Source organism: Mauremys mutica, chromosome 16, assembly GCF_020497125.1.
Source record: "Mauremys mutica isolate MM-2020 ecotype Southern chromosome 16, ASM2049712v1, whole genome shotgun sequence".
NCBI classification, from domain to species: Eukaryota; Metazoa; Chordata; order Testudines; family Geoemydidae; genus Mauremys; species Mauremys mutica.
In genome coordinates, this window is record NC_059087.1 from 20,044,156 (window position 1) to 20,066,341 (window position 22,186).

Consider the following 22,186-nt stretch of genomic DNA (forward strand, 5'->3'; position numbering starts at 1 on the left):
GGCTGGAGCTCTGTGGAACCCCTACAGAAAAGAAGAGGAGCCACCATTGAATGTAGCTGAAGGAACTGCTAAAGAGGTAACTGCTTTCTTCACAACATAGCCATGTTTGCATATCTGTACCTACTATGTGGTATATCCACGGTGGTAGCTGTGCATCCTGTGAAAGTCTAAGCAGATATCCCTCAGAAGAAAACCATGCACCTGGAGAAGGTGAACACAGCTGCATGCAAGGTAGTGCCATCTGGGATATATAGATGCACAGGAAACTGGGAAGACAGAAGATTGGCCAACTCAACTATGTAAATCCTCTCTACATGGCAAAGCAAGCATCTTTATGAAGACAAGCATGTCCCAGCTTACACTGCTGGCTAGGTCACATATGCCTAGATGCCATGATTACTAATCATGGTGTGTGGACATAAATCATGTTTATAGCCAACAATGCTACAAACTGGCAGTGGCAACAACCAGCACCCATAGCATCAACAGGGCTTTACAACTAACACCATGCCAATGCTGGCCTCAGCTCTTCCGTGAGAGCAAGAGGGAAACCACTTCAAGCCAGATCTATTATATACAGGGTTTAGTTTGCACCCCCACTACACAAATTCTTCCAGCACCTCTGGGGATCTGCTGCCCCTGCTCCCAAATATGCTACCCCCATAGTGACAGCAGGGGCAAAGGTGGCTGCAGGGCTCTCTGAGGTGGGGGTGGATTCACCCCCATGCACAAACTGGTTCAGCAAGGGATCGGACCCACTCAAATGCAGTGGCAGATTTGCCACTGGGCTAACGGGGGCCCGTACCTGGGGGGTGCTGGAAAAAATAGGCACCACCTGGCAGGAGCGAGGGAAGCCCCCATACCCAGACCCTGCTCCCCAGCAGGAGTGGCGGGGAGGGGTGACTGCAGGCAGAAGCGGTAGGAAGCCCCCCCACTCCCTTTGCTCTGGCCCAGGGGCCCCACAAAACCATAATCCAGCTCTGCACAAATGGCAATTCCTGCCAAGCTGCCCTGGCAGGGGGGGGGCGGCTCTTGTGGGGTAACTAACAAAGGGTGATGAGGGACACCCACGGGGCGGCCCTAGGCTGCACACGCCCCCCCGGCCACAGAACTGCCCCCCCCCCCTTGGCCGCAGCCCCCTGTCCGCACTGGACCCCGGGCCCGTGCACCAGGCCCAGGCACCGCACGGGGGGCGGCGGTAGGTGCCCGCGAGGCGGCGTGGCCCGGACCCAGCAGGCACGTGCCCCCGCGCGCCCCCTAAGGGGGGGGTGTTACTTGGAGGCGGCCCCTTTAAGGCCGCGCCCACTGCGGGTAGGGGCTCCCCGAGCCGCGGCTCCGGCGCATGCGCATTGATCCCGCGGAGTAGGCCGCAGCCCCCCGCTTGCTTCCCCTCCGCGCCCGGCGCCCCCAGCCCTGCTCCCGCCGCCGCCATGATGATGATGGCGCTGAGCAAAACCTTCGGGCAGAAGCCCGTCAAGTTCCAGCTGGAGGAGGACGGCGAGTTCTACATGATCGGGTCCGAGGTACCGGCCCGCCCGGCCGCGAGGAGGCTGCGGGACAATGGCCCGGCCGGGCCCCGCTCTGCTGGGGGAGCCTCCTGCGGCGGGGGCTCGGGGGAGCGGGGCCGCGGCCTCAGCGGGCGGGGGCGTGAGGGGAGAGTTGGGGGGGGCTGGCCGGGTGAGGGGGGGCAGCGCGCGGGGAGGTGGAGGGGGGATCGGGGGGTTGCGTGGGGCCTGGCCGGGGCGGGGGGGGCTGGGTAGGAGGAATCGGGCTGTTGGGGGGGCGGGGCGGGGGGGGCTGGGTAGGAGGAATCGGGCTGGGTAGGAGGAATCGGGCTGTTGGGGGGCGGGGTAGGAGGACTCGGGCTGTTGGGGGGGGCGGGGCGGGAGGGCTGGGTAGGAGGAATCGGGCTGTTGGGGGGGCGGGGGGGGCTGGGTAGGAGGAATCGGGCTGTTGGGGGGCGGGGCGGGGGGGGCTGGGTAGGAGGAATCGGGCTGTTGGGGGGCGGGGAGGGGGGGCGGGGTAGGAGGAATCGGGCTGTTGGGGGGCGGGGAGGGGTTGCGTGGGGCCTGGCCGGGTAGAGATGGGCTCCAGAAAGTGGGAGGTTAGGAGCAGGAGGATCCATCCTGGGTCAAGGGGGCTCTGGCTCTCCCCTACTGTGTAACCCCCCAGGAGCAGGGGAGAGGCAGCCCTCGTAGTGGCACCGTGCTCCCATCTCTCTCTCCCACTACTGCTTGGCCCCCTTGGAGATGGGCCTGATCCAGTAGGCTGAGGTGGCTGCTGTTCTCCCCAGATGCTGTGTCTGAATCTCTCAGTCCGGGAGGGGCACTGCAGTTGTTTCCCCTCTTCACGGCAGCCTGGTTCATACTGCCTTGTAACAGGGGCATCTTCCACACCCCCAAGGTTGAGTTGTGCTTCAGCGCCTGTGCTGGGCTGGTTGTCAAGCTCTGGCCTGTGATGGTTATAGCTAGAAGGCTTTAGGACAGGGGTTCTCAGACTTTTGTACTCATGGCCCCTTTCACACAGCAAGCCTCTGAGTGCGACCCACCCCCCCTTGTACGTTAAAAACACTTTTTAATATATTTAACACCATTATAAATGCTGGAGGCAAAGCGGGATTTGGGGTGGAGCCTGAAAGCTCATGTACCCACCATGTAATAACCTCACAACCCCCTGAGGGGTCCCAACCCCCACTTTGAGAACCCCTGCTTTAGGAGGTCTTCAGTTGGCATGATTAGGGAAGAGTGACAGCGCAAGTGGGGAGCAGGAGCTGAGTTAGTGGATTTCCGTGAGACTGGTCGTATACAAAAAGTTAAGCATGTTTAAGTGTTTGCCACATTGGGGCCTAAAGCTCAGCCAAAACCAGGAACTTGTCTCTGTGTTCTCCAAAGCCTGGTCTACACTGGGGGCGGGTTGATGTAAGATACGCAACTTCAGCTATGGGAATACCGTAGCTGAAGTCAGCTTATCTTATTTCGACGTACCGCCCATCCTTATGGTGCAGGATCGACGGCCGCGGCTCCCCTGTCGACTACGCTACCGCTCCTCGCTCTGGTGGAGTTCCAGAGTCGACGGGAGCGCGTTCGGGGATCAATATATCGCATCTAGACAAGACGTGATATATCGATCCCCGATAAATCGATCGCTGGGTAGTCTGGACGTACCCCAAGTCTCAACTGCCTGAGCATCATCACACTTCTTAATGACATGCTATATTGTGGATATCTGAACATTTATTTTAGAAAGATCCTGAATGTCCCAAAACGGCCATATGATTAAGTTAATTGAAATGATAATTTTAGGTCCAGGCTTTTATGGCCAATAAGGAAAATCCAGTTAATGCTCCTACAGTTCTCGCTGACTCCCTTTTGGGTTTTTAGCATAGTGGAGTAACTATTTGCAGAAGCAGAGTTTCTGTCAGTCACAGAAGTTGCACTACCTCCATGAATTGACTCATTTGAGGCATTAACCTTTGATTGGCTCAACAGTGTCAGAGATCTGGTTGTACTTTCAAAACAGAAAAATGTGTATTTCAGACCCATTTGATGGGGGAGAGGAGTCGTGGGTAACTTAGAATTCCGGATGTGTATTTTTAGCAATGACAAGGCTCCGACCAATGGTACTTCTGAAAGAACTGAAAAGGTTGTAAAGTGAAAAAGCAGAGGTGTTACTCTGCAGTTCTCTAACTATCAAGATCACAATCTCAGTGGTGTAGAAGGAAAATACAGCATTATTCTCTTAGCTACCAGCTAATTTGTAACCCTATTTACTGATAAACATCAAATAACAAAAAATAGTATAAGGAAACCTGAAGCTAGAGTTAGACCCAAACTGGGTCTTTTCTAATATAGAAGAAAACCCCATTGTATGACATTCTGCAGGCTGCTGGTATGTTATTGCCTTAAATGTTAGTTTCATAGTCTAGAAATAGCCTCATTGTTCTCTAAAGCTTACTGTAACATTTAGTGCTTAGATAAAATAACACAGGTGTGGACATTATGCCAGGAAGAATGAAACTGCTTTACAGATGTTGACTGAATTTTAAAAGGGATTGTTGGCAAGTGAGTCATGAATTGATTTGTGTTTGAACTCTGCACGTTCCTCAGAGCATTTAAAACGCAAAATACAAACCAGGTCTTAGGTTACTAGGTTCTGCACAAAGAAAAATGTTGGAAACATAAAAGGTTCAATATAAAAGATGGTAGTGAGGGAATAATATCAAAACATACTATACAAACCTATAGTGGGAAATCTGGGTAATTCCAGCTGGAGTAAGACAAGGAAAGTTTAGATTGTTAAGAAATTATATAAAAACTACTGGGGGTCTTATTAAATTGAGAATTGTTAAGATGGGGTTCTCTCTCACCAGGCTGGTAAAAGAAACGTTGGTCAATGTAAGTTTTGTTTCCTGTACTGCTACAAAAGTCTTGGTGTTATCTAAAAGTGTTTTGTTGCTGAAAGAACCATCATTGGGTGCCCCACTTCACCAGCACAATGGAATCAGTATGCCTCAGATTCCTGCTGGAAACACCTGCCATTTCAGCTGCATCCCTTAAAACAAACCTTCTCCTTTTTGCTTGTAGGTGGGGAACTACCTACGTATGTTTCGTGGCTCCCTGTACAAGAGGTATCCCTCCCTCTGGAGGCGACTAGCCACAGTAGAAGAGAGGAAGAAAATAGTTGCATCTTCACATGGTAAGAAAATTGATAAATATTCTGGATGTTTTAACTCTGAAAGGGTAGTTTTAAAAATTGAAATAATTAAGTGCATTCTTAAAAATATCCATAAGCTGTGATTTTCATTGAACCAGTTACATGTGTTGAATTGCAAAAGATTTATAAATTTCTAAATTAATCCCATAAAATTTCATTTGGCATAAGAGGCTTCGTGTGTGTGTGTGTGTGTATATACACACACACACACAACCCTTTTGTGATGTTGCCATTTTTTTTGCTTGAAAACGAGGTGTTTTGTCTGACCTTGGTTGTCTCTCAGGATAAGGGGATTGAAAGAAAGAGATTCCAGAACTGGTATTGTTCAACAGCTATATCAATAGAAACAGAAGAGAGTAAGAATCTTGTTATCTTAATAGAAGTCTCCTTGGCAAGAGAAGCAAGTAATGAAACAGTTTCCTTTTAAAAGATAACCTTACAAGCTACAGGGCTGGAGACGACAAACCCGACGTTACAGATTTATGTCTACTTCTCCTCTGAGTTTTCTGCTGACTTGTTGCTTTTTATTTTTTCCACAGAGTCTCAGCGAAGTCACAGCCCCAGAAGATGTAAGTCTTCAGCTTACATTGTTCTTACCTTCTGCTGAAGAAAGAATCCCTCTTGTGGCCCCTGCTGCTATCAAATATGTGTATTCAGATGTTTAATTCTTTTCTCTTCTGGCTTATTAGACTCAGATATGTAAAGAATGGGATAATGCATTTCCCTCAGAGTTACTCTCTCCTTGGCTCTTGCCACTTTTAAGAGGGAAATTTTTTCCTGTGATTGCACTGACTGGACATCCTAGTTCATGGGCTTTTCTCTTCCTTTTCATGAGACTTTATGGGCCTTCAACATACAGATGGTTCTTTGCAATTTACTAGGATCTGCCCCTGCCACACGACCAATTTTTGTTCTTACAGTGTTTTACAGACACTAATTCTCTTATATGCCGCAATGGAATCAGGCCTTTATTAATGTTTTTGATGTGTCTGTTGAGCGATTCAGTTCTGTGAGTAATCTTTGTCACCACTTTCTGACACACCATTCCAGACCTTTATGCGTCCCAGGGTTCATTAGTTTCTGGGATATTCCTCCCATGCTGCAGTGGGTACTCAACTGTGTCACTCCAGAGGGCTCCAAGTGCACATCAGAGCTTACAGCTGAGATGGCACTTACAGACCTGTGTGGCACAGGGAAAGAAAGTTGAGTGCTATTGTTTTTGTGCCTTTTCATTCTGAGTAAGGGTCTTGCCTCTAGAAATGGCTCTGCGTGGTTGGTGGGTTATGGTGCTGAGTCCCAGAAAAGCAGGTTAGTAGGATTTCTTGCATCTAGTGGGAATTCCAGGCCAGAAATCATATTTTTAATAGACTGCAACTTAGATGTAGCTCTGACACTTAGTTTAATGAGGACCTGGGGATTTCTGTTTGTTTTCTTTCAGGAACACTAAGGTTTCTTCTTTACTAAAATAACCTGGAGCTCTTCCTTTTGTCCTTCCAAAAAAGCTGCTTGACATTGTAAATAATGGATCGTAGTCTTCTGCTCTGGAAGTGCTGGGTTCATGTGTGTTTGGTAAAAGCCTCAGTCTGTTTGCTGTGGACTCTTGTCCACATTACAGAGCTGCAGCCCAGTTCTTGGTGGTCTGCTCATGAGGCCCAGCACTGCCTAGCAGAGTTAGAGGAGGTTATCACTGAGGTATATTGGTAGGGATGTGTGAGGGGAACTATCACAGTTCCTGCCCACAGCACAACTAGCCCCTTCTCTCTTTGTAACAGAGTCTTTGCACAAGCAGTTTTGCTGTCATGCTGCACCGTCACTAACCAGCCCTTCAAAGCTTTCACTTTGAGTCTTATTTTCTGTGTCTTTTCTCCATTTCACATTATAGTGGGGTTGCAGTGTCTTCCCTGGGATATATTTGAATAGGACCTACTGTGACATTTTAGGGATCACCCAGATCAGTAAGGGATTCTGTCAGCACCTGCCCTGCAACCTTGGGTGCCTTAATGCTGTGCTGCTATGGCTCAGGGTACGTCTATACTGCAGAGAAAAACCTGTGACACAGAGTCTCAGAGCCCAGATCACTTGACCAGACTGCAGAGCTAAACACTGCAGTGTAGATGTTGCTGCTGGGGCTGGAGCCGAGGCTCCAAAACCCTCCCCCTTGCTGGGTTTCAGAGCCTGGGCTCCAGCCTGAACTCAAACTCCTACGCTGCTATTTTTAGCCCTGCAGCCTCGGCGCTGGGAGCCAAAGTCAATTGACCCGGGCTCTGAAACCATTGCTGCAGACCCTAACCCCCAGTAGCCTCCTACAATCGTCAAGGTCTCACCCTGGCTTCTACCATCCTAGTTATTCCTTGCAGGGTGACTTCTCCAGCTTTCTGGGCCTGAGTCTTCCCCAATCCATCTACCCAAGGTTCTTCACTGCCAGACACTTGGACTCTTCCCCTCTGGTTTGTTACCCCTGACTCAGTGAAATGTGCTCCTCAGTTATCAGTTGGGGGCCGTTCTCCACACACTTTGCACTAGAGACCTTTTTGAGGTACAAATGAAAGGTTTGCATAATAGAAAAAATCCCAGATTTAAAGATGAAATAGTAAGGAAAAGCAAACACTAGTTGCACAGAAAATAAATATACAGGTGCAATTAGCTAAATTCCCTTTTCTAATACAAGTTACCTGTTGCCTCTGACCAGTTTCCCAATGTGCCCTCTGGCCTAGAAAGGATCCAGTGTTTCACCAGCAGGACCCTGCTTCGATGCTGGCCCACAGCTTTTTAGTTCAGACCCTCTCTTTTTAATGGTTTGCAAGGTTTTTTCCCCTCTCAGGGCTTGTCTACACTTACAATGCTGCTTCAGTGAGGACACTAATTACGCTAACGGGAGGGATTCTAGTTACCACCTCTGAGATGGTAGCTAGGTTAATAGGAGAATTCTCTCATCAGTCTAGCACTGTCTACACCAGAGGTTAGGTTGGTTTAATTGCATTGCTCATGTGTATGGATTATTTTGCACCTCTGAATGACTTAGTTATACTGACGTAATTTTCTAGTGTAGACCAGGCCTCAGACTTGTGATTCGTGGTTGTCCAGATCAAGGGAATCTCCCTCCTTTCTTAGTTTTCCAAGACTGGGGTTTTCTTTTCAGTTTTAGTGTCTTTCCTTTAACTTTAATAGTCCACCAATGTCACTTCCTGGGTTGTACAAGGGTAGGTGCTTGGAGCTAGTCTCATCTGGTTAAGGAGGCAGCTCTTCCCTGCCTGATTAACCACCTCCTTGTTGTGAGGTGGAGCTGAATGTTGTAGCACAAAAAAGACATAGATTCGTAGCCATAGTCTATATACATATCTCAAATTACCATCAAGGTCAGAACCTTACAGGCTTTCATAAAAGACCTTACTCCTCATATTTTCATATACAGTAACATTATATACAACCATGTGATTCAGTTGTGTATTCTTTGGGGTTCGAGCCCCCTGTTCTCCCCTTGGGGGGACTGGACCTGACTGTCACACTACCAAAGAAAATCAAACTTGCCTCACTTGACTGAACTGGCCCCAGAACTAGAATGTGTATTCTTTGGAGCAAGGACCATCTTTGTTATGTTTGTACAGCACCTAGCACAATAGGGCTGGGGCCTGTTGGTGCTTCTTGTGGGCAGGAGTGGACCAGGAGAATTTCGCAACTCCTTGTGCACTGAATGCTCCAATGACAGGTCGAACTCCTCTAAAGTGAAGTGCTTTAAAGGAACAAGATGAAGGCATCCAAGCTACTCAGTGTTTTAGAGGCTCTCAGTAGAAGTTAACATTGCCTATCCCCAGCAGCAGAATCCTTAATTAGTACCATGATTGACATGAGGGATAGCTCAGTGGTTTGAGCATTGGCCTGCTAAACCCAGGGTTGTGAGTTCAATCCTTGAGGGGGCCACTTAGGGATCTGGGGCAAAAGGGGCTGGACTTGATGACCTTTCAAGGTCCCTTCCAGTTCTAGGAGATTGGTATATCTCCAATTATTACCTTTTTTACCTTACAATATTTTAGAGGCTAACCAGTTACATGCTTTTTGGTCACAGATCACGGTTATACGACACTAGCCACTAGTGTGACTCTCTTGAAAGCCTCTGAAGTGGAAGAGATCTTGGATGGAAATGATGAGAAATACAAGGCAGTGTCTATCAGCACAGAGCCTCCCACCTACCTCAGGTAATAAACATTGCTGAGGGCTAGGATGCGAGTTGAAGTGATTGGAAGAGCTGCTCTACCTTGTCAAACTGTATAAAACTAGGGTATTATTTAGTGAGGTATCTATTGCTCTCTGTCTTCCCTAACATTGCTAATATTAATCACTGTTTCATTAAATGAAGATCTCTGATATGGAAGGACTTGATTTCTGGCATACATGTACCTGAAACTTGGTGACGTTGCTTACCTTAGGACTGTTTCATCCCAGCTTCTAGTGTATGTTCTGGGGGAAAATACACCCACATTGAGCACAATCTGGGCGTAAGAGAGAGACAATGATACACTCCAGCGGTCACTTAAATGAACACAATCCAAATATTAATCTGGTGTTTAAAAATGGTGCATGTGGCTGTAGAATTTCTCTGCTAGGGTTAAAAATAGAGTATAGACAATGATAGTCTCTTAATTAAGGGGAGGAGTGCTTCCTAATGGTTAGAGCTTGGTGCGCCAAAAGTTGGGACTCTGGGTTCTACTCCTGGCTCTGCCTGACCATGGGCAAGTCACTTAACCTTTCTGTGCCTTCATTTCCCTGTCTGCAAATTGACTTGCCTTAGGGGGTAGCATAAGGATATCATTTAAAGTTTGTAAAACATTTTGAGAACAGTGGATAAGAGGCGTTGCTGAAGGGCAAAGTAGTATTACTTAAACAATAAGTCCTGGCAATGGATTCTTTGTTTGGCCCAAAAAGGACTGGTGGGGATAGATAAAACCAAGTGAGATCAAACAGAAAAAGCTGGTCAATGGATTGGAACGATGTATATGTTAAATGAAGTGCTGCGAGCTCCTCTGAGGTGAGTACTGTAGAAGGGCCAAGTATTATCAGATGGCTAAAATTAATTTTCCAGAGGCCGGCCCCACACTCTCCCAGCTGGGGTGGGGATCTCTCTGCTCAGCCAATTGGAGACTTATGAATGGAACAAATGCACCATGCAGCTTTCAGGTTACCATTGCGGGAGCCTGCGATCAGGCTTAGAGCTGTATATATGACCATACCATAAATAATGGCAATGGAAATATTCAGTGCTTGAACTTCAAGTTTAACACGAAGTCTCCTCCTTCAGAGAGCAGAAGGCAAAAAGGAATAACCAGTGGGTGCCAACCCTACCCAACAGCTCTCATCACCTCGATGCTGTGCCATGCTCAACAACCATCAACAGAAACCGCATGGGCAGGGATAAGAAGAGAACCTTCCCGCTCTGGTGAGTCAGTCACCTGCTGTTGGAAACTGCTGAGTTTTTCTGCATGCTCACAGTTGTCTAGAGGACGGCTCTGAGGTGGCAGGCATGTTGTATTGACTTGTACAGGGTTTGTAGATGCTGTTAAAATTGCACATTGTACTTAGTGATAAATATCCAGCTGTCCCCAGACTAAGACACTCTTGTTTAGACTGGGCTACTTGCAGCTAAGTACTTATGCCCCCTGAATGAAATTCACCCCTGCGTAGTATATGAGGCCCCGTTCATTAGGCTTTTGCACCATTTAATGCCTCAGGAAACTTGAGTGTCACGTAGGCCTTGCACTGGCCTCTGCACAGGGTGAATTTCACCCCATATGATACATTTTCTGCTGCAGCTGAATTTTAATGTTCCGGTTTTTCAGATTTCATGCATTTCTTGGGGGTGGGGTGTTTCTACCGCTGCTGCCTGTCTCAGAACTGTCAGGTCTGCAGCCATCCACAGAGACAGAATGGTGTTCTCAGATGTGTGTGGAGCCCAGAGAGCTAGCGTAGCTTTCTGTTTAGCAGTAACTGAAAGAACCTATAGACCTGTATCCTGTAAGGCATTAGTTTAAGTAAGCGTAAGACTTTGAGGCCTATGAATTCTAGCATAAATAAGTGGCCCCACCGTCCCCCTGAGTTATATAAATCCATGGTACGCCCACATCTCGAATACTGTTTACAGATGTGGTCTCCTCACCTCAAAAAAGATATTCTAGCACTAGAAAAGGTTCAGAAAAGGGCAACTAAAATGATTAGGGGTTTAGAGAAGGTCCCATACGAGGAAAGATTAAAGAGGCTAGGACTCTTCAGCTTGGAAAAGAGGAGACTAAGGGGGGATATGATAGAGGTATATAAAATCATGAGTGATGTTGAGAAAGTGGATAAGGAAAAGTTATTTACTTATTCCCATAATACAAGAACTAGGGGTCACCAAATGAAATTAATAGGCAGCAGGTTTAAAACAAATAAAAGGAAGTTCTTCTTCACGCAGCGCACAGTCAACTTGTGGAACTCCTTACCTGAGGAGGTTATGAAGGCTAGGACTATAACAATGTTTAAAAGAGGACTGGATAAATTCATGGTGGCTAAGTCCATAAATGGCTATTAGCTAGGATGGGTAAGAATGGTGTCCCTAGCCTCTGTTCGTCAGAGGATGGAGATGGATGGCAGGAGAGAGATCACTTGATTATTGCCTGTTAGGTTCACTCCCTCTGGGGCACCTGGCATTGGCCACTGTCGGTAGACAGATACTGGGCTAGATGGACCTTTGGTCTGACCTGGTACGGCCGTTCTTATGTTCTTATGAGTTTGGGGGAACTGGGAATATTGTGCTGGGGAGAGAGGGAGTCCATGCAAAATGATAGCAGGTGACTGCAGGGATATTTGAACTAGTACTAGGCTTGTTTACTTTAGGATAGAAACATTGGCAGATGCTTAACCACGAACTTGCTTTGGCAACAGATTGGTGTATGTGATAAGTTAAGATCATTAATATACTGCCCTCTAGGATAAGGACACCCCAACGTTATTAGGGTTAGGAAGTCAGATATGGCCAAGGGAGGCTGGGTATTTGTATGAATATTCATGACAGCCCTTACGCCCTATAATAGACCAGACCACCATGTATGTAAGGAGAGATTTGGACCATCAGACTTGTTTGACATGCCAGGGACAGAGTAGGACCCTTGTAGGCAACTGCCTGTCTCTTACCACCAGATCCCCAAGAAAGGGGGTGAGTCTGTGTCATATGATACATGATACCGTAACTCTGTACTGTTGCTCTCTTTTTATTTGTGTCTTCACTTACTGTGCTAATAAAAGTTTATAAAGTTTTGCTTTGCCCTTGGCGTGAGTGCCCAGGGTTCCCAACCAGACATTTAAGTGAATAAACTTGATTCTCGTGTGCCTGATTCTGGAACTAGAACCCTACAGTTCCCAGCTCTTTATAATTGATTTCCAATTAATCACTAATTAATCAATAACCACTAAAGACTCAGGTAACGTGCATCTTTTAAACTTGTTTAATCTAGTGCTCATGGAAGGTGCTGGACTGGCAGCCCAGGATGCAGATCTCCTGGTTTTTGATAGGACACTGCACAGGTGGCCACGCAAGCTTTCCCATGCTGCCACGTCTCAGGAAGGGCCGTCCTCAGGAGTGAGGAGAGCAGCTCACTCTCATTTCCTATCCACTCCTTGGCAGCTCTGCTAAGACTGTCAACAAGGATGCCAATTGTTGTGGTGGTTGTGAGGTGCACACCTGTCCTCTGGGCACTGGACTGAGACTACTGCTCAGTTCATGTAGGCCACTAAGCAGCCACACAGTAGTAATGGCTAAAGATGTGTTCTGAAGTTGAACACCCTGGCCTAGAAGAGAGGAGTTGTGTATCCCACCGAATGATCATTAAAATCACATCACATAGTCATTCTCCAGCTGCTAGATCAGGTCAAACCGTGTCCCCCTACATCATACTAGATCTGGATTTTAATGCCTTTGTGCAAATATTTCAATAACTAATTTCTCTGCAACATTGTCCAGCTGCTATGACTCATGATGATTTTATATCTTCCATAGAAGACTTGACCTGAAGAGTTCAGTGGGAGCCAGTCATGCAAACTCGAGGAACTTCCTCGCTGTATTCTCTAGCATATTATTTTATCTCGGACGTGTTAAAGGTGAAAATGAAACCCAGGGACCATTGTTGCCCTGGACCTGTAAGCTTATGTTTTAGAGCCCAGCCAAAGGCTGTGATTGTCAGAGGGAGGAACTCCTGGTAAATCCTGTCTCTCTTCTCATGGATGCCAGTGTACCTTCTACCAGTGTCTAATGCTGCGTGTTGTCCTGGTTTGTTTTCAGCTTTGATGACCATGACCCAGCAGTAATCCATGAGAATGCATCCCAGCCAGAGGTTCTGGTTCCAATCCGATTGGACATGGAAATCGATGGGCAGAAACTCAGAGATGCTTTTACGTGGAACATGAATGGTATGTAGGCAGCCAAGTCTTGTCTAAGGAGCTTGGAGGGATTCGGTTGCATCCATACAATAGCATTTTTTATTTTATTTTTTAGAGAGAGAGAGAGAGATCCCCTGCCACACTGTCCCCTTGGCAAAGCTGTCAAGGCCTCACATTTCACTGGGATTCCATTTAATTGTCATGTCTCATCCTGTATCATGTGTCCTTCCTGCTGGCTGCAGTGAGCACTAGGCGTGTGTGTGTAATTTGAGGCCATCTTTTGTAATTGGCCTGTTCTCCTGACCTGATTCAGTGATGCCACAGTCCAGTGTCTCTGATCTCATGCGGCATTCAGATAAGATACAAATACAAAAGCACAGAAAGCCTGTATCTCCATAGTCTCAGTCACCTGTGTATTGTATTAAGATTGTAGCTACATTGTTTCCATAGGAACAAATAGTAAACATCGTCCATTCCTTAAGTCAAAGTTTGTAGATTTTGTCCTTACAAACCAGAGTCTAAAACCATCCTTTGACTCTTACTAGAATGAGGTTAGACTTGAGATTTCCCTCTGCATGGCAGGTTACAGCAGAGGCCTAATGCCTTGTAATCGGTGAGTGAGAGGAAGATTCTAATTGCTGTAAGCCCTGACTCAATTAACTGGGAATACTGGCTTGTTCTAATTGGTTGTCCTTTCGTCACCTCCATCAGAAAAGCTAATGACCCCAGAAATGTTCTCAGAGATACTCTGCGATGACCTGGATTTGAATCCTCTGACCTTTGTCCCTGCCATTGCCTCTGCAATTCGACAACAGATTGAGTCTTATCCAACTGACAGTATCCTAGAGGACCAGTCAGATCAACGAGTTATTATTAAGGTAATAAAGGAGGAAAGCATGACCCGAGTTAAATTATTTTGTAGAAGGCTGTTTGGGGAAGGAAAAGCACGTGGCTCCTCAAGCTAGGAGTTCCTGGCTCCCGGTCCTGTGTCTAGATCACATCTCTCTCCTCTGTGTTGAGGCCCTGGTGGCAGACTACTGAACACTGCTGTCTGTGCCAGGAATTGAGATGATTATGTAATAGATGAGTCCCAGAGGGGAAAGGAACAGAGTCACACTTTGGGGAGAGGAGCTGGAAGTCCTCACACATCATTTGGGTTTCCTAGCACTAATGGTGGTAAAGAACCCAAATACAGTAGTTCTAGAAATGCATGGACTTGGCTCAGCCGTTTATCATCTTTGCCCCTGAACTTTACCTCCTGCATTAAATAAGCATGACCGTGACACGGTAATGCAAGAGATTGGTGTGCGTAGGAGCATTTGAAATGCAAACAAATCTGACTTGTGTTTATGGCATTGTGTCTAGCTAAATATCCACGTGGGGAACATTTCCCTGGTAGACCAGTTTGAATGGGACATGTCGGAGAAGGAGAACTCCCCGGAGAAGTTTGCACTGAAGCTGTGTTCAGAGCTTGGGCTGGGTGGGGAATTTGTCACCACCATCGCTTACAGCATTCGGGGACAGCTGAGCTGGCATCAGAAGACTTACGCCTTCAGGTACAGAACACTGTAGTCTTTACCATCTGTTAAATAGTTGCCTCTTTGTGGAAGAGATTCTCTGGGAGACAATCCTGCTGATGTACCACACTCTGGTTCCTACTCTGCTCTTCCTATGGTTTTGGCTTCTTGAGCTCATGTGGTCCTTCTGTCACCTGAAGCCCTTCTCACTTTGACATTCGTTAGTCGCTGTAGAGCGGTTTAGCAGATGAGGAAGGAGCAGATGAACTCCTAAGCAGTAACGAGATTCCGTTCATGTAAGTGTCTTAGTAACACACATCAAAAGAATTCCCCAAAGCCAATATTATGTAGAGAGCATTTCCTGTGTGGTATTGGCAGCTCCTTTATGGTCACCTGTTGAGGATCCTGCAGAGACTCTTCCCTCTTTCTTGTGTGGTTCACAGGCAGTGTTGCGCAGGGTGACTCGGAGGGCAAGGTGTGAATGTGCTGAGGCTGTTTGGGAGAGGTGCTGTTTCACTGATGAAAGCTAATTTCAGAATTGGAGCGTGCCGGGGGGAAACGGCGCATCGCCTCGCTTGCATGTAATGTGCAGGCTGACTCTGGAGAGCATGAAGTTTAGCCTTAGTGGGGCTGGGAATGGAACCAGTGCAAACACCCCAAACTCTAGAGAAGCCTGGCTCTGCATGCTGCCCCTCAGGCCTGTGTCTCATTCATACCCCACGGCTCTTGGCGGTTGGGTCACTTGAGGAATCTGCTTCACCCATTCAAAAATATTAAGTATGTTTTGGTTTAAAATAGAGCCAACAGCCTAGAAATGGCTGCTTCCCTCAGTGCCCGTTGTGTTGAGACACTGGGGGTGTTGTGTACAGTTTGTAACTGTCCCAGGCCATGCTATTCTGTGATGCTGAAATATCAGCTCTTACCACATCACAGCCTGTTACAGCTAATGGGTAACAGCTATTGTTTCATCGTCTTCGTACAGAAAATATGTGCCCTTTAATCATGTTCTCCTTCCATAACATACACACTGATACCTTTTTCTAGAGGCCTCTAAGCCATTTGTGTTCCGTGTGCCGTGATGACTCATGAACCAGGGTGTCTTAGGTATTTTCAAAGCTTAATGTTGATTAAAACAGCAACTGTAGTGCTCTGCACTGGCCAGAATAAAAGCTGGTGTGATTTACTTATCACCAGGAGACAGGTTATGAATCCTGACAATAATAGGTTCCAGTTGTATTATGTAGTGGTCTGTGGTGAATTAGTATATGGATGGTTTTTATCCTTCATGTATTTCATTATAATATATTACAAGTGTGCAAATTGGGAATATGCATTAATGAGCTAGTCTCTGAGTTGGCCTGGCAGACTAAACTCTGCACATTGTGATACTATATGAAGGATCAGAGTTCAACACCTGAGATGATTTGCAGGACCAGCAGTGGCTGGGGGAAAGGAAGTTGCCTTGCTTTGGCTTTTAGTAATTCCCTGTGGCCATTTCAGGCCATCACAGTGGTACACTCCAGGAGTTGGAAGAGAACCGCATCCAACCCTTTATTGGAGGGACGGACAATTCCAGGGCGTGAGGGAGCATAGAAGCAGAAAACAGGAGCTAGATCCTCAAGGTTCTGAGACCTGGAGTTACTGAGAAGTAGGAGGCTAGTCCATAGAATTACTCTGCTTAATGGAGCAAATAAAGAGAATTCAGTGCTGGCACTTAGATTGCGAGCCTGACATGTTTATTGTATAAGAGGCAATCCTGAGAGTGCCTAGGGTTATTATAGTTCACACTGTGGTTTAATAAGTTGCTGTAGAAACCAAGGTGTTAGCAGTCAGCTTTCAGTATTTTAGAAGAGCCCCAGCCAGTTAGCTCTCTTGGCACCATGAGCATATGTCTGTGTCACTGTAACCTCCTGTCCTTGCTCCTGCCGTTCTCCATGGTCTTTGTATATTCCCAACTGTCCACAACCAGCATTGCGGCAGCCTCCTTTGCAAATGGAGCCGGTCACCGGAGTGCTGTGGGCCAGCTGCTTTTTACTCTTCATCTGCCTCTTGGCACTTCTCAGTTCGCTTTCCTTCAGGAATATACCCCAGTGTTGTCCCCGGAAACAGTGTAATTCCAAGATTATCGCCAAAGCAATGTTTGTTAGAGACTGGAGAGAGACTCAGCTTCAGTGTGGAGAACAGCCTCTCTGGAGAGGAGTTAGGATTTAAGCAAGAGAACAGTCTAATTGTTAGAGCTCATGTGCTTGTCCTGTGTCCTGCTGCCAGCGTCCCCTCTCTCTTAGCATCTCAGAATGTGACTTATACCTTCCTTTGCCAGGGAAAGCTGATTGGTATCTCCTGGTGTGGTTGGGGACCAAACCATTTTTGGCACCATTGCCAAAAGTGCTTTTAGTCTTGTCCGCACTAGGAAAGCTGAAGTATGGACCGAAGTCTAGTGTCTTTCCCACTCTCTTCTAACCCCCTCTCAGTAGAGTTATATGACATAACGGGAAAAATGCCCATGGCATGTCTACACGACAGCCTCCACCAACGCAGAATCACGGGTGTGTTCCTGACTGTAGGTGCAGTCCCTGAGGTTGGGTGGAAATACGTCTGCAGCTCTGTGCGGTGGTGCTGGGAAGACTTTTATCCTGGCCATGCTGGGGAGTAAACTCTTTGAAAGCAAGCAGGGCAGGGGGACCGTTGGCTGGTTTAGCAATGTGTGCTGGTGAGCACAGCTGGGAGTTCAGGCTTTCTTCTCTGTATCTCCCTCCTGGTTTATACTTGTGACAGTCCTTGAAGTGAAGAGCAGAGCCCTCTCGTCACTGTGTTGGGCAGAAGTCCTCTTGGATTAGCCCAGACACTCTTCCTTCATTCCTTGTAAGTGTAAATTGCTTTCCACCCACTCTATTAGAGTGTATCCCATATCCAGTGGAGACTGGCATTCCTAGATGGTCACTCTTCCTAATTCTTGCCCCTTAGTGCTTCAGAGGGGCCCTGTGAACCTGCATAGGTACCAAAAGGCATTTCTAATATCCTCTGCTTCCCCATTTATCGCAGATGACCTGGTTAGGATAGAGGCTATTTGCAGGTAGCTAGTTATTTTTCCTTTGGGAGGTTGCTTGCATGATATGAAAATGTACCGGCCTTTTAGTCAGACAGTGCTGATATAATACCAGCCTGTGTCCCAACAGGTGACTTCACACCCTGGCTTGTTGAAAGCCAGTTTACCAAGGATTTCTGCATGGCCCTGATTATTAAGGAGAGTTTGCACATAGAGAGTGTTTGCAATAGGTAGACTTCAAACCTCCTTTCAAAGATAAAGGAACCTTATTGCAAACAATGAAATCAAAGGGCTGGCTGCTGCTGGGAGAGGAATGGGGGAAAGGAGGCCCCAGCAGAACAAAGTAACCATCAGTACTTAGACATCATCTCGTTTTAAAAAAAAAACACTAATTAAAACCTTGTTTTGTTTCTCTTAGTGCAAATGTCCTCTTCCTTCTGCTTCTCCTCCAGCAGAGGAGTGGCTTTGAAACCTTCTTGTGATTAATGATATTTGGGTTCTGTGGTTGGTTAGTTCCTGAATTCCCAAACCACACTGGTGGTGGTTGCTAAAGAGAGACATTCCAGTGTTGTAGGAGAAGGATCTGCTGTAGCAGTATCAAAAGAACAGCCCTAATATCTCCAGGGACTGACACAGTCTGAGGAGTCACGCAGATCTTAATCATCTGAGGGAGAGGTGAAACCATGCAGTTCTGTGGGATTCTGCTTTTGCTGGTCAGCACTGTTAGTGCATAACAAGGACAGAGCCAAGAAGCATGATATAGCAGTGCAGGGTTGTGAGCCACTATACAGGGCAGTTTATATAGTAACGTATATCAAAGAGATATAAGGAGCAGCAAGAGGAGGCTGAAATGGGACCCATCAAGCTCTCCTGTCCCCATGACTTACTCAGTATTTAGTGACTATATACACAGCCCCTTACAAACAAGCTCCCTGACCTAAAGAGCTTCCATCGGAATAGCTAAAGGAGGGAGCTGATTCTACCAGACACCAAACACTCCTTGCCTTAGGGGTCATCCTTGTGTCCAGTAGAAAATGTCACCCTGCTCAGCCGGCTGTATAGACCCTGCCACATGTGAATGTTACCTCAGCCTGTCACCAGAGGGTTGGACCAGGGCATAGGGAAGGTCAAAACTTTGCTTTTTGTTACTTTGCCTCATTCCACTAAAAACTATGCAGCTGATGGTGCATTACACAGCGCCTCCTACGCTGGGAGTATCCCCTCTGCCACTCCGCCAGCCTGGCAGCAGCATTGTGCCCTTGAGAAGTTGGGGTGTTGTCACAAGAGTGCAGATTCCCTTCTTCTCTGTCTGACACCTGCCAGTCCATGGAAATGTGGGATCCAGTTTAAGATTGTGCTGAAATCATGCTCTTAGGCCCAGTCCTCCAGCCCCATTGAAGTCTGTTGATTTGTGTAGGTGTGAGGCAGAATCTGGCCCTAAAGGTTTGCTATTCTAGATCACCAGCTTTGCTGCAGACAACCCATTTCCATGGTGATCAGCAGTTGAAGTATGTCCTGTGAATCAGAGAGCTGCGATTAGCTGCATGGAAGTGATAGGACGCTAGCCTGTGTAGTGGTGTCTCTGTGGGAGGGGTCAGACATGGCTGTGCACCTGGGATAGCCCTACACACACACTTTCTCAAAATTTGAACCCAATATTTACACTGAGACTTGCCTGTGTTTACACTCCATTTCCAGCTCCTCAATATTTAGGAACCCACTCTCATAACCACAAGGGGCTGTACTAGTTAATTCTTAAAGGGTTAGTGAAGTGAAGACCACTGTGTGAGCATGTGACGGTGTAGCTGCTGGTAGCAGACCAGTTTGTAACTTGCACTAGCAGACTAAGCTCTTTGGGTCAGGGACCGTCACTTATTCTGTATATTTGTAGAATACCTAGCGCAATGGAACCCAATCCATGACTAGGGTCTCTAGATTCAATTGCAATGTGCTGCTCTTCAATGGAAGATTGGGAGAGTTTGTTGTCATCACCAGGCCTTATGAACATAAGGAGTTGCCAAAGGCTGTGAAGGAAGAGCAGTTGTACTAGGCAACTCAGAATTACAGTACCACGTGCAGTTTGCACAGACTGAGGCCTTGTCTACACTACGGGGATAAGTCGACCCTAAGTTACACTACTCCACATAGCTGAAATCAACGTAGTTTAGGTCGACTTACTGCGGTGTCTACACCGTGCTGTGTCAACTGGAGATGCTGTCTGGTCGACTTCCCTTACTCTTCTCATTCTGGTGGACTACCGGAGTCGACCAGAGAGCGCTCTGTGGTTAATTCAGCGGGTCTTCAATTAGACCCACTAAATCAACCCCCGCTGCATCGATCACGCCAGCCTTGGTCCCCAGTAATTGTAGACATGGCCTCAGAAATGCTGGCAGGAACCTCAGGAAGCCACATTTCTGAGCAGGCAGGGTACTCTCCCAGTTCATGAATGTCCCCTTGGATATAACAAAGCTTTCAGCCTTCATAAACTGATATGATCTTTCCATTCAGCCTGAATGTCGTCTGTCCATTAGCCAGTTACATAGGGAGCCTTCAGAGAGGGGAAATCTACTGAAAATGTGCATGGCTCTTTAAACTGCAGTCTTCATGTTGTTGTTACTATTGGTCATATACCTCCTGGTGGCCAAAACGTTCTAAAATAAGGAGGACGTGTTCAGCGTTTGCTTTGACGAATCTCCTTTCACTGGTGTGTACAAGAGACGATGGCTTTGAAGTAGTTAGATACAAGGCAGTTCCAGGCTCCAGGAACTGTAGCTTGTCTGTCTGCGGGGCAGGAACCAGACTGTACCAAGCAGATGTAAGAATGAGTGCCCAGCCAGAGCAGAGGACCGTTGAGTAGCCCTCCCCTCTCAGCTCTGGGGCAGTGCCAAAGGGGAGTGAAAGGTCTGTGTGTCTTGGCTGTTGCAATTCAGATTTGGCTGAATTTTGTTTTTTGTCTTGACTTGGTGCTTTAGTGAGAACCCTCTGCCAACTGTAGAGATCGCCATTCGCAACACAGGTGATGCTGACCAGTGGTGCCCTCTGCTCGAAACCCTAACGGACGCGGAGATGGAGAAGAAGATCAGAGACCAAGACAGAAACACAAGGTGCTGCCCGGTCCTACAGTTTTCATTCTGGCCCCTCTGTAGGATAGAATTTAAAAGCTTTGATGTTTTATTTTTCTCTGCTGAGAGCCAACTGGCAGGATTTCAGATCAATACACCAGAAAGAGGATTTATCTCTCCTTTGCTTCAGGATATTAAACTGTTATCACATCACTCTGCAAGTGTCTTCACATTTTCATTTTTAACCATCTCCTGCTCAAAGCCAGCTCCCCTCTAGTGCAGTAATATCTGGAGTCTCTAGGAGTCTTAAGACTAAATGCCACATGCTGACATCCTGACAAAGCTTCCCTTTTATGTGTGGAGACGCACTGTTTGAAGTAGGAGTGATGTTCCAAATCCCAGCCTGGTTAACTGCACTTCTGCCTATTTGCTGGCACGGATAGGGACACCATTGTGATTACAAGAGCAGCCTTTGCTCCCTGTAGGGAGAGACCTACAAAGCAAATAAATAGCTTAGGCTGTTCAAACCTGCCTGGGTGTGAAGTGAAATCGGCCTGGTTTATCTCCCCAAGATACTGTAGGTAATAAAATGGAGAGATTCAAGCCACACCCATGGGTTGCTCAAAACTGGAGACCCTACCCATTGGTATCTGAGAAACCATCTTCCAGTTATTTAATACTCAGTTTGATAAGACTGAGACATTCTGATACTCAGTAGGTGTAAGCTCTTGCAGTAAAGCTAAACTGTCAATGGCCGATTGATGTTGAAACAATTCAAGCTAAAAATACATGGAAACAAGGTAAGCAGATTTCGCAGCAGCAGCAGCAGCAATGCCATACACACTTCAGGAACTGTGCAGATAACAGTGTGGTTCAAGTAATTAGTATCACCAGGCGAGGGTGTTAACTAGTAAGTTTGTCTAGCAGCCCCTAAGACTGTGCGGTAACTTGCCCTTTGGCATCTGTGAGGGCTGTGGTGCGATTCCAGGCAGCTCTACCAAAGCATCATTTCCCCATCACTTACTGTGCCTTTTTCTCCCTCACTTCCTACAGGCGCATGAGACGTTTGGCCAACACTGCTCCAGCCTGGTAACCCTCCCTGACATGACAGTGGTGCTCATCCTACGGACTCTGTCTCCACTCCTCTCCCACAAAAGGACCTAGGATTGGCAGGGGTTTGTCTTGAATCTTTTTGGCCCAGAATGAGGACACACATTCCACTTGCCAAGCAGTTCAGAGTACTGCTGACTCCCGCCCCTGCCCCCACCTTAATGCCATGTGCCGAGAATGTTGCATTTGCACGTTATCCATCAGAGATCTGTGGCAGCTGTCAGAGCCCCTCGTGTACCTGTGTGTGGACTGAGTAAAGGTTTGGGGGGGGGTTTTGGTATAGGTGCAAGGTGCACTGTTAAGACAACTTTTGAAATAAAAGGAATGCATAATGA

At 47.0% G+C, this 22,186-nt stretch overlaps 1 protein-coding gene across 1 annotated transcript; it reads left to right on the top strand.

Moving 5' to 3' along the window:
- The first annotated feature begins 1,345 nt into the window (after nucleotides 1-1,345).
- On the top strand, nucleotides 1,346-22,186 carry SMARCB1 (SWI/SNF related, matrix associated, actin dependent regulator of chromatin, subfamily b, member 1). Its single transcript, XM_044990105.1, has 10 exons — nucleotides 1,346-1,523; nucleotides 4,584-4,695; nucleotides 5,253-5,282; nucleotides 8,777-8,906; nucleotides 10,007-10,144; nucleotides 13,019-13,146; nucleotides 13,828-13,994; nucleotides 14,482-14,672; nucleotides 20,652-20,783; nucleotides 21,795-22,186. The coding sequence occupies exons 1-10, from the start codon at nucleotides 1,431-1,433 to the stop codon at nucleotides 21,832-21,834; spliced, it is 1,161 nt and encodes a 386-aa protein (XP_044846040.1). The 5' UTR covers nucleotides 1,346-1,430; the 3' UTR covers nucleotides 21,835-22,186.

What these genes read in the sequence shown, in the direction of transcription:
- SMARCB1 (XM_044990105.1), top strand. Translation starts at nt 1,431, where the DNA reads ATGATGATGATGGCGCTGAGCAAAACCTTCGGGCAGAAGCCCGTCAAG. An exon ending in AAGTCACAGCCCCAGAAGAT is followed by an intron (nt 5,283 to 8,776) that starts GTAAGTCTTCAG and finishes TTTTGGTCACAG; the next exon opens with ATCACGGTTATACGACACTA. An exon ending in TTTTACGTGGAACATGAATG is followed by an intron (nt 13,147 to 13,827) that starts GTATGTAGGCAG and finishes CACCTCCATCAG; the next exon opens with AAAAGCTAATGACCCCAGAA.